Source organism: Nematostella vectensis, chromosome 1 (assembly GCF_932526225.1).
Source record: "Nematostella vectensis chromosome 1, jaNemVect1.1, whole genome shotgun sequence".
In the NCBI taxonomy this organism is placed as follows: domain Eukaryota; kingdom Metazoa; phylum Cnidaria; class Anthozoa; order Actiniaria; family Edwardsiidae; genus Nematostella; species Nematostella vectensis.
The window spans coordinates 10,617,637-10,629,713 of record NC_064034.1 but is presented as its reverse complement, the minus strand read 5'-3'; the positions used below and the strand labels follow the sequence as shown (position 1 = coordinate 10,629,713).

The 12,077-nt window shown below is 37.3% G+C and overlaps 1 protein-coding gene across 2 annotated transcripts; it reads right to left on the bottom strand.

Annotated features, from left to right (window-relative positions):
• Positions 1-3,250: 3,250 nt before the first annotated feature.
• LOC116614783 (mesoderm induction early response protein 1) lies at positions 3,251-11,275 on the bottom strand. 2 transcript variants are annotated; one of them, XM_032376192.2, is made up of 14 exons: positions 11,156-11,275; positions 10,833-10,863; positions 9,528-9,679; positions 9,081-9,387; positions 8,699-8,784; positions 8,199-8,262; positions 7,675-7,734; positions 7,357-7,433; positions 7,055-7,136; positions 6,930-6,974; positions 6,737-6,783; positions 5,181-5,308; positions 4,450-4,694; positions 3,251-4,125 (listed from the first exon to the last, which is right to left on the bottom strand). In XM_032376192.2, exons 1-14 carry the CDS (start codon positions 11,171-11,173, stop codon positions 3,824-3,826), a joined length of 1,644 nt encoding a protein of 547 aa, XP_032232083.2. In that variant the 5' UTR covers positions 11,174-11,275; the 3' UTR covers positions 3,251-3,823. The 2 variants fall into 2 exon arrangements, with proteins under 2 accessions (XP_032232083.2, XP_032232084.2); XM_032376193.2 differs by lacking the exons at positions 3,251-4,125; positions 4,450-4,694 and adding an exon at positions 4,892-5,012.
• Positions 11,276-12,077: the final 802 nt, after the last annotated feature.

The window sequence follows — 12,077 nt, the reverse complement described above, 5'->3', positions numbered from 1 at the left end:
TTATATCGATTTACCTACTTATTATGCAAATATTCAAAATGGCCGCGCGGAGTTTGAAACGTGAATTTGTTTTGTTAGCGAGACGTCGCATCGCAAAAATCGACCAAAACAGCAAAATATCCTGCTCTATACCAAGTTTGATATTTGATTGATAAGTTCCTGTGGTCGAAAGTATTTCTTTCTGTTTTTTCTTTCTTTTTTTTTTTTTTTACTTTTTATAACAATAATTGATTTCACTGTTCTTGGTGTGTCATGACATCGAAAAGAAAAATATAAGGACATTTTCATGTACTGTCGTTTATTGTATTTTTGCTATCTTGACGTTTGCCCATAAATCTTGTACAGGTAAAACCTGTAGTTACAGCGACTTCGGCTTTTATTTCTCTTCTGCTTTTCCCGCACTTAAATCACTGCAAGTTGACAAAAAACTGTTCCTGTTCTCATGGCCAAGTAGATGTCATCTTTTTGGATTTCGCCAAAGCATTTGACTCTGTTCCCCACGAACGTCTTCTTGCTAAGGCTCAGTTCTATGGTGTCAGAGGAAAAATGCTTATATGGCTTAGAAACTTTCTGATTGACCGTAGGCAACGAGTTGTTGTAAATGGTGCCTGTTCAAGCTGGTCAACTGTGCTGTCAGGCACTGTATTGGGACCAATATTATTTCTAATGTTCATCAATGACATGCCATCTGATATCCAATCACAAGTGAAGCTTTTTGCTGATGACAGTGTACTCTATCGCCCCATCCATGACCATTCCGACTACGCAATCTTACAACAAGACCTGCATTACCTTGAGCAATGGGCCAAACGGTGGCAGATGTCATTCGCCCCTAAAAAATGCTACGTGATGTCGATCACTTTGAAGCGCTTCCCATTTCAAGGTTCCTACACACTATGTGGTTCTGTTCTGGAAGGTGTGCGGTTTCAAAAGTACTTAGGCATTTACATCACGCCCAGTCTTAACTGGTCCAAACAGTGTGACGAGATCAAGAAGAAAGCGAACAGGGTGCTAAACATTCTCCAGAGGAACTTTTCATCATGTCCTGCTGAGGTCAAGGAGAAGGCCTACATTAGTCTTGTGCGTCCTGTAGCTGAATATGCCTCCCCAGCGTGGTCTCCACACACTCAAAAGGACATCAACTGTGTCGAGTCAATTCAACGCCGCGCTGCCCGCTTTGTCACAAACGATTATCGTAGAGATAGTAGTGTTTCAAACATGATTGCCCAACTAGGATGGCAATCGTTACAAAATCGTAGAGTGGTAAATGATATTTCTTTATTTTACAATGTTAATTTTCAACACGTAAACATTGACTTTCCCACTGACATTAAGCTGAGACACTTCAATTATGCTACTAGGGCTAGTGCCCGTCATTGTTTCCAGTTTGACCATCCAACACCAGCAGTAAATTGTTACAAGTTTTCGTTCTATGTAAGATCTGTTCCAGTTTGGAACTCACTGTCTCAATCATGCTTTAACAATATATCAACTGTAACACAATTTCGTGCGGCCTTGCCTAGCGAGCTAATCCTGCAATGATCGTATGCTTTATTTATTTGTTTTTAATGTGTTTTTTTTGGTGTATCATTATTATTACTTGATTGTACTGTTTATTTATGTATTATTTATTATTATTTATTTATTTATTCTGTGGTTGTAGTCAACTTTTTTTTTTTTTTTTTTTTTTTTTTTTTTTTTTATCCGTTGGTCCTTGGTCGTCGACCGCTCATTGCCGGATTAGCTTGCTAGGGGCAATTATCCTAATTAAAGAAAAAAAAATTAAAGAAAAATAGCTTTGAAAACACATAGTACCTACCGAAGAGAGCACCGCTTTATCTTATCATTTCCAATTTTTCGTATTTTGAGCTGGATTCGTGTCGTTTTCATTCAACAACCAAACTTGTAGTTATCTATTTCTATACTTCTCTACAAGATTTTCACCAAGCTTGGACAACAAGTTTCCATAACGTTAGGTGACCGTGTTTTATTTCACAGGAAAGCCCCTATAAACGTCTGTATTATAGATAAAAATCCGGGCAGGACTCACTGACCTCATCCGACATCTTGTACAATTTGTGGTACATTTGGGTTGCACTTCGCTGGCTTCCATTTGCTGCTTTCTGATTGCATATTCGTTTGTGCGGACAGAGGACAAAATGGCAAGTTTTCCCAAAATAAGGTCTGGTTAACTTCAGTAAGCTTGAATTTCTACATAGAGGTTCCTTATGTTATGTAAACCAACATATCAAAAAATGTTTTTTCTAATGGATTCGTCTTTGAGATATGAGGCTTGAAGTGGAATTTTCAAATGTTCAAAGTATGAATTCTCCTCGTTCTTAGGGAGAAGTCGGGCTCTGATCAGAAATAAAGCCAACTTTGCTCGCTAACATCTAAATTTCATATCTTCTAAATTTCTTTAAAATTTGGAATTAAGCTTTTGGTCAGAAGAACTCCTTGTATGCGGAATTTTGAGCTTATAAATAGAGAATTGGAAAATTTCATGCCATTTTTTTGCTCTGTTGTTTGCGCGTAGGATCTATAAATTGCTATTGAACATTTGTGTTAATTCTTTTCCTAATAATTCATTGGGTATTATATTCTTATATACACTAAAATTTGAGAACATCGTTAATAACATATTAAAAACGGCCCAGCCTCAACTGAAAATTAGACGTTCTTATAAAAAAAAAGAGTGTACAACGTGGCTGTGTCAAACCCTCCCTGGATTATATCGACATTAATAAATGTTCTTAAATTATTACCAAGAGGACAACCTGGTTTGTATGTTCGGCCTTCCTTATTCATGCGCCCTAAGTGAAACCGTAGTTGGCACCTTCAAACTATTTGTTTCCGCGCTAAATCTTGACGCTCGACTGGATAGCGCGGTAGATAGGCCTTTGTAGAGACAACGACCAAAAGATTGCAATGGTTATCCAAATTCAGAGAAACGAGAACACGAAGGATTACAGTGCAAAATATCGCGCCGACTAGGGTAAAAACAAATTCATTGAAATATGCAAGACAAATTTTCAAGGGCGCTTATTTAATTACCCTGTTGACAACTTTTGGGGGCTTTCTTCCTCTTTTCCTCTATAACAGCTCACTAGCGTCGTGTCTCTGTTATTTTGCGCGTTCGTTTGCTCATTTTAACCTTGGGAAACGTCTGAGAGACGCGAGACGGCTATGTTAACTGCCAGAAACAAACAGGGAGGTACTTCTGTTAGCTTGGTAACAAATATGCTATTCATCATGGTCCTCGTTTACATAAGAGGAAAGCCGCGAGGGTGTTTATTAAATAAAATGTCTTCAAAAGGGCGATAATGAATGACTGGAAGTTATTACTGGGTAATTATTGGATTATGGGAATGAATAATAACGCTTCCCTCAGAAAAAGTCAGTCATGCTTTGCACGTTTATCCAACTATTGAAGTATTTACTTCCTATATAATTAAAAAAGTGAGATAGCAGACAGTATTGCCTTCATTGCAGCCTGGGCTGTTGATGCACAATAAATTACTACGACAGTAGGCCCCCTATATCCGCCAATGTTCAGGAAACCATATACCCCTATCGGGTTCCTACTTACAGGGGCTAACTGCATATTTCCTTGACAAACCATTCCATAACATACATAGCCTATTTACAATTACGAGATTCGAGTCGTTCCGGGCCGGGGACCGTTCGGCCCACCCCTAGCTCCGCCCCTGGGTTTTCATGCGGCGCCTTAGGGGCCAACTGCACATTTGACAGACCATTCAACATACAGTACTAGCTTATGTACAATCGAGGTTTGCGTCACAAGAGCGCTTCACTGAATCAGTTATTGATACGGCGCCTTGGGCGTGAGGCTGTGCTCACGAATGACCTCCGGGCGCACAACAGTGCTCATGCCATAGGATGAGTCTTTGGGAGGAGGAGGTCGGCTGACAGTTGGCGCGAGGCTAGCGATAGGTTTCAGCGGCGGTGGTTTGCTGCTGACAGTGTTAAGCCTCATACGGCCTTCCGAGTCCAGCCTTGGCCGCTTAGGAGCTATGTCGCCTTTCTCGGGGCTGGATACGATAACAGAGGTAGGCACGCAGGACTGGAGCTGAGGCGGGCGTGAAGGCGCCCCGGGCGTTGCACCTGTAAAGCGATAAAAGATGGAACTTAAAATTGTAAGGAATGAACTGTATAAAGTTAAGAGCCCTTGTCAGCCACGCCTTTGTTTCTATTTTAGATGAGAAGTTACGTGACAGAACTTCATAAAAACCATCTCAAAACAATGTTTTATACTTTATTGACCAAACTCAATCAGCCGATGGAAACGATGGATGCGTCCTCACACTTGGCATATCTCTAGGTTCATACATTTCTTTGTTTGTTTATTTATATTGTGACAACAGTTATTTTATCACATCAATTTGTTTCCTGGATCCTTAACCATGAGCGTGTCATGACCTTCCATACCTAAATGGTCCCGCTTTAGATGCGATTGGCCGGACATCATTGTGACGGTAGTATGATGCGACCCAGACGGCACTGAGTACGAAGATGTCGTCTGGGGTGTAGAGGGCGTGGTCTGGACCGAACCGGACACGTGGCTAACGGACAGGCCATTCCCAAGACGAGCACGGGCTGAAAAGTTGTGTGGACTTGATGCACGACTGGAGGCGGCACTCTCGTTCTCGTCCAAGAATCGGTCCATGTAGTCTCTACGATTTAAGTACCGGTAATCAGATATAGACCTTGAATATGCCAAAACACTGAATAAATGATTCGGCACTCTCGTTCTCGTCCAAGAATAGATCCATGTAGTCTCTACGATTTATGTACCGGTAGTCAGATATAGACCTTGAATATGCCAAAACACTGAATAAATGACTCGGCACTCTCGTTCTCATCCAAGAATCGATCCATGTAGTCTCTACGATTTAAGTACCGGTAATGAGATATAGACCTTGAATATGCCAAAACACTGAATAAATGACTCGGCACTCTCGTTCTCGTCCAAGAATCGATCCATGTAGTCTCTACGATTTAAGTACCGGTAATGAGATATAGACCTTGAATATGCCAAAACACTGAATAAATGACTCGGCACTCTCGTTCTCATCCAAGAATCGGTCCATGTAGTTTCTATGATTTAAGTAATGTTAAGTAGAGTAAAATATGAGATATACATTTCAAATAATACTCACGTAATTCCAGGGTGAAATGTGTACTTCTTTTTAGCAAGTCGTGATTGGGAGGCGTAAGCATCATGTCGTTCTGTCTTCTTCCATAAGTAGTAGAACTGCACAATCTCATTCACACTCCGAGATGTCACCTTGCCAAACACATATAAACAATAGATAAGGGGCGGACCATTTGATTTTTGAGGGGGGTGGGTGATTTTGAAAAAAATATCCTGCAAGCTACATTTTAAAGAAAAAATTGCATGCAAAGTAAATGAGCAGAAAAAAATTCATGCACAAATTTAAGAAAAAAAATGTTGCAAAGCCATTGTGTGAAAAGATGAACTCTATCAAATAAAATCAAAATTCTGTGATAACTTTGATGTTTTTTACTCTATAAAACGTTTTCGTCTATATTTTTGATATGTGTATTTTGTATTTCTCCTCACCATATTCTTGAAAGTTTCTATTGGTTGAGACTCGCCCTTTCCACCATCACACCCTATGTTGAAACTTATAAGTTGTGTGGTCTCCTATTAGATAAAACTAGTTCCCAATGGTTTAATTTTAGAAATTACATTCTAAAATAAAACAAAAGTGCTCATATGCTATAATGCCCTTTACAATCATTTTAGAAAAAAATACCAAAAAGTTTTCTTGTACAACAGAAGTCACAAACTTTTATTTTATTTTGAAATACCTTTTATTTATTTGTTGTTTTATTAAGACTTAATAAAACAACAAATAAATAAATAAAAAGGTTTAAAAAATCAATATATAAACTGTAACATATATTTTATATAAATAGATAAAATAGATAAATCTTTCATAATTAATTTGATGGACTTCCCCAAAATAAAATATAATGTGAAATAGGAAAAAACTAAAATGGTTGTTTCCTCTTTGTGTTCACATATAGGCAGAGATACCAACCATCGATTAAAATTTAGGAGATGGGATCTATATAAATGCTTGCCCCTAAAGATGTCCTTGTTTTGTGGAATATTTCAACAGAACCTTAAAAAACATTCTAACAAATGTGGGAGATTTCAAAGAAGCTTCTCTTTTTTTTTGCTATTTTATCTGACTCAATATGCAAGGTAAGAGCTTGATAGCGAAGACTTGTTTGGCTATGACACGAAGGTCTTACCATGTATAATCCCTATACATAGAGAGTTTATTGAATTATAATTTTAAGCTATTCGAAGGTCAAAAAGAATGAAACACAACGTATGGAGTTCTATATTAGAGATATAGGACGAGAAAAGAAAAAAAATGTCAATTGGAAAAAATGCTGCAAAGAGACGTGGGCTCCAAGAAAAAAAAATATCCTGCATAGCAGTACATGGGGAAAAAAATCCTGCACATCCGTTAGGCGAAAAAAAAATTCTTGCAGACATAAAATCACCCACCCACCCCCTCAAAAGTCAAATGGTCCGCCCCTAAGTACTACTTCTGTATCAAAGGCCAATGTCATACTGAAAATACAGCAGAGATGCACAATTGATACTGAACAAAATATAACAACCATGTTTGTAAGTAATTATGCAAACAGAAAAGACAAAGTGCATATCTTTTACCTTATTTTGCTGAATTTGAAGGAAATCTTTTCCATATATCCTAAGTCCTGAGTTCAATTAATAAAAAAAAAGGATAACCATTAAAGTGAAGGGCAAACAGTAAAATTATACTAAAATTAAGTATTGTAAATTTCATATTGGCCGTCATCTGTCATATCATTGATATATTATTAGTATATACTTTTTAACCTACCGCTCTCAAAATCCCTACACTCCTCCTCTGACCATAAAGCCATTTCTATAAGATAAAATAACCAAAGCAACCAAGATAAGTAGGGAACATAAGCCTAAAATAAAACATTTGATGAGAACACTGACCAGCCTGAGGTTTTGTCTGTGATTTCTGTCTTCTTACTGCTTCTGAAACATCATAACTGCACTGGAGAAGCATGTACAAGGCCTGTATGAAAAACATGTATAAACAGTTAGGCAATTGGAAAAGAAGGTATACAAGGCCTGGATGAAAAAACATGCACCCATAGTCAGGCAATTGCACTGGAAACCTGAATGCTGAACCTAGTTCCAATGCAAAACATACAGTACCTGACCGATCAATCTTAAAAAAAAACTGACAAGGATTTAGAATCTTTATGAGACCTAATAACCTCAAAAACATTCACCTGCTCGTCATCTCTCTTGACTTCTCTTTGGATATCAGCCCCTGGCGGCTTACAAACACTGTTCAGATATCTCTGTACTGAAAAACAAAAATGAATAAACATAAGTGCACACACTCTAAGGAACAACTCGAGGACATCTGCTATCTCCTAAAATTACTAATCCAAATGAATAGAGCTTGTAAACAGTTGATTTGGTGCATTTTTTTAACAAACAATGAATAAATACTTTTGACAGAAAGCTGTTTTCAGTTTCTGGGATAACAATGCACTAAAACAATAGATGGTAAAAATTTCCTATCAAATCGAAGGTGAACTTACATTCTTGCTCATTAATCTTTGATGGATTCCATAGACATTTGTCAACTCCATCATAGGTATCTAGAACAAGGATACTTTGATAAATATATTAAAAACACACATCTCGATAGAGAGAAATGTACAACTACAGTAATGATTCAAATTTAAGCGCCTGGTCGAATGGGAGCACTCATAAGGGAGGGGTGGTCATTTAAAGGAGGGTGGTTATTTAAATCATTACAGTATCTAGCAATCAGCTAAAAGGTTAGAAAAAAGTGGATTTCATTGGCGAACTTGCCACAAACCACACTTATTTCAAGCCCATCAAATGATAAGCTGATTGTACAAGTATTTGATTGTAAAATGATATTTAAGATATAAATATATATGACAAACTGAAGTAAGGTATTTATCACACAAGGTTACATGACATTCTTTTTTTCATGTTTAGACTCTTTCTTTGTGTTTGGACCCTTATATCACACACACAATTTCACATACATTCTTTCTCTGTGTTTAGATCCTTATATCACAATTTCACATACATTCTTTCTCTGTGTTAAGTCCCTCAGGTACTACCGCCTGGTGCTCCTCTCCAATATGGATTTCCTGAAAATGACAGTTTTCATTTAAGATATTGGAAAAACAATAGCAATGAATTTTATTTAAATAAATAAAAATAAATGTTGATCACCCTCCTTGCATCTTGGAAACTAAATAACAAGAGCCCAGATTAAACATGTTTGAATTAAAGGTATAAAACAGAAGCTGCCTTTGGTAGCCGCCATAACTCATGTCTAATCAGCAAACACAGCTTAAAAAACACGTTGGTTTTTGTTGAGGGAGGAGAACCCCGACAACACGGAGAAGAAACCTCAGGGCAAAGGTGAGAACTAACACAGCTCAAGTCGAAAGGTGAGAACTAACACAGCTCAAGTCGAAACCAGAAATCAAACCCAGAACCAAGTGGTGAGAGGCACAGGCACTAAAGATTGACACTATGCCAACTGAGCCACCAATGCTGCCACCATATCCAGGATCATACCTTTTTCCATTCCTCTGGGTTGTATTCATCATCATCGTCAGAAGATGAGCTCTCACCAAGGTTGAAATAACTGTATGCTGCAAGCACTAAAAGAGTACAGAAAGTAACTTATTCAGTTATTTTAGAAATCTTTATCATAATTATTATTTTGTTTCCAGATCATCCAAAATCTTTTAGGCATTTTTTCATTGGTCAGAACTAAAATGTCCTCCAATGAAGGCACTTCTCTGCATGGGCTGACCAAGCAAAAAGCACTAAATGGAATTCAGTTAGTTTGAATGATGGATGTCAGAAAGAGGTTTAGCAGTTGACACATTATTATGAGATTTCCCATAATATTGAAAAAAACATAATAACGCTATAAAGTATATGTTGTACTCACATCCTCGTGTGATCCTCTGGTTTTCAGGAAAAACATTATTCTGGTTATTGTTTGACTGAGGTGATGGGGCATAATCGGACTGCTCTTGCATTAGAGGAGATGGCACTGGTGACGCATCCTCAAGGGGGATAGAGTCTTCTTTCTCAGACTGATTAGGGAGGTCAGGATCCTGAATTGCCTGTCGTGCACTGATTAGTGGAGGTAGGACGTCAGTCTTGGTCACAGGCTCATCCGGAGCTTGGGTCTCACTCTCGTCAGAGTGATATCCATACATGGCCAGAAGATCTTCTAGTGGCATGTCTCCTTCCTATAAACACAAATGCTGAATATCACACCACATTTTCTTGTAATTTTTTATATATATATCCCTTTTCATGTTCATTTTCTATTCTTCCCCTGTTTGATAGAGTCTTGATCTGGCATTAAATATAAAATGCTTTATTTCACCTTCTCTAGATCAGCAATCTCCTCAGAAAAGTTTTCCTTGTTGTCCAGTTTCTCCTCCTCCTCTAGAGTGGTCTCATCATCCATATCATGCACCATCATATCCGCTGTGATGTCAAAGTCCTGATCCACAGATTCTTCATTTGTGCCAGAATCTGAAAAAAAATGCCAGCTAAGCATATAGGCAAGGGATGGGTGTTAACGTCAAATACAATAGACCAAGCCAACAAAACATAAATTGTATCCTATTATTCTATTTATTTAGACACTTAAAGTCCATATAACCCTTCAGAGTTGATGGATTAGGTCAATTCTTTATATTTTCATCTTCCAGATGGTATGTGGTTCATATGTCTTTTGCGAATAACTAAAATCTGTATTATTGAGGTATTTTGGTCAACCTTCGGAAAAAAGGCCGTGAACTGAAAGGCCCATGTCCAGTCATTTGCGATGTAGATTGAGATGTCAACCAAATTACATGAGAAAATATATGGGCCTGCTAAACCTGTTCCTGTCTTCATGTCTTCTTAGTTATTGCTGAAGATCGTTGTGTGGTTACAACTTTTACTGTCATCTTTATATCTTAACCTGGTAGTCAAATGATTATTTAACTTCAGGAAACAAATCCTTAAAATTTAGCAGATATTTTGTAGCCTTTCAATTGTTTTTTTTTTCTCATTGTGGGCAAAATGATATTTTCTTTTTTCACATATTATTCTCAATTTTAAATTATTCTTAGCTTTATTGTGGGTAGCATTGCAATAGAAAACCCTTCATCAATATTTTGTGGTATTGCCGTCTCTAAATTTTAACGAATTTAAGGAAAGTACGTTTAGTTTTTCACACCAAAACTTATTATTAACTGATTTAATCTCCTTTCATGCGGCCAGGAAAATTTTCAAAGATCTGTAGAAAATTCAAATTTCAATCAAATTAGATTCCCTTTTCAGAATTTGAAAGTTTATCATGTGTTTTTTGCCTAGATTGATATAAGTGAAAGGTTTTATGAACTTTAAGTTGCCTTTTATTTTATTTTAAGGTTTATCAGAATTAGCTATGTATGTTTCATTTCCAAGTACTGACATTTATTTTCTCCGTCCAAAATAGGAAAACGTTCTTGGTAGACAGCTTATTATAATTCAAAAAAAAAAAATGCAGACATATTAATTCAATTTATCTGGTGATTTTGTCCACTGATACCCATGATTATTGTTTCGTTATTTAAATAATCATTTTAATAAAACAGTAGATTTTTTCTAAAAACAAAAACTTCATAAAGTAGTGTCACGGTGTAGACAATACACTCACCGCTTCCCCCATCCGAAGCGACATTTGACGACTGAAAAATAATAAACCATCATAATAATTACCAGTAAAATACTACAAGTATTTGAAAGCGGTGTACTTTACTAATTACAAATTTTAGGAAGGGTGCAAAAAAAACTGCGAGCACACTCACGAAACTCGTTTGGCATTTTACAATCTGTGGCCTGGACATCAATATAACAAAAAAAAAATAAAGTTGAAAGTAACAAACAGTAGAAATATTTAAAAGTACTTTTAAACAAAGATACGTTATGATCTATGGGTTTGGTCACTATTTTACGGGTGTATTGCAATTTCCTTCTCACCTTGGCCGCGTCCGCCATTTTGAAATAAAAGCGAATCTATATATTTTAAAGTGCGCATGTGCCGTATACTGGTATTGCATTCTGGATCTAATTTTGTCGAGTGTTTTGGGGTCCCTGTGTATATAGAACGAGTCCATTTTTTTGTTTCTGTAAAAGAAGAAAACGATAGAATTTAGCGACATATTTCAAGTATATTTTAAGTTACTTAAAAAAATTCGACAAAGAGATGGTTAGCATAGTAATAACCTGATAATCCATAACTCTTCCAAATCTAGAAGGAGCCTGTCTTTTTTTTAATTCTTTTTCTCATCTGGAAATCAGAGGCGCGGGCCTGGTCCAAGTCGTCATTCCCACAAACATATTTTTAGACATTTCTGGTGACTGGACAGATAATAAATAGATAATGGAGCGATTTTAAACCAAATAAGGTTTCATGTTTCGTTATTTTCACGCGCGCGCTGAAGAATAGCGTCTTTGCAAACGAGCGCGCGCTGTTTTTGAATTAATTTTTCAATCACAATTTTTGTCGTTGTTGCCTTAAAAAAACAGCTTCCAAGAAGCTCGCCGTTATTGCCTTGTGTTTACAGAACATTATTTTCAACTTCTTAAATACCAAAGTTAATCTACGGCTCTGCTTTTTTCGATATTTACGGAGCTCTGCACTTGACGTGGACTAGCGAGAATGACGACTTGGACCAGGTCCGCGCCTTTTATACCGCGGGTCCTTGTGTAAGATATATGTGTAAAGGTTGGTTCTCACTCGGACGTAAGCGCAAGCGGAACGCACATAGTTTTCCGATTCTTACTAGAACACAAGCGGAAACACAAGAGAACGCAACTGCGTCATTTTCTTGCGCTTGCGCTTATGTTTGACCGATTCACACTTGTGTTGCGCTTCCGTTTGCGCTTCCGCTTGCGCTTG

Excerpts from the sequence above, each read along its gene's own strand:
- LOC116614783 (XM_032376192.2), bottom strand. Across the intron at positions 9,388-9,527 it reads AGATTGCTGATCTAGAGAAG|GAAGGAGACATGCCACTAGA; the intron begins GTGAAATAAAGC and ends TTGTGTTTATAG. Across the intron at positions 4,126-4,449 it reads TCTAAAGCGGGACCATTTAG|GTGCAACGCCCGGGGCGCCT; the intron begins GTATGGAAGGTC and ends ATCGCTTTACAG.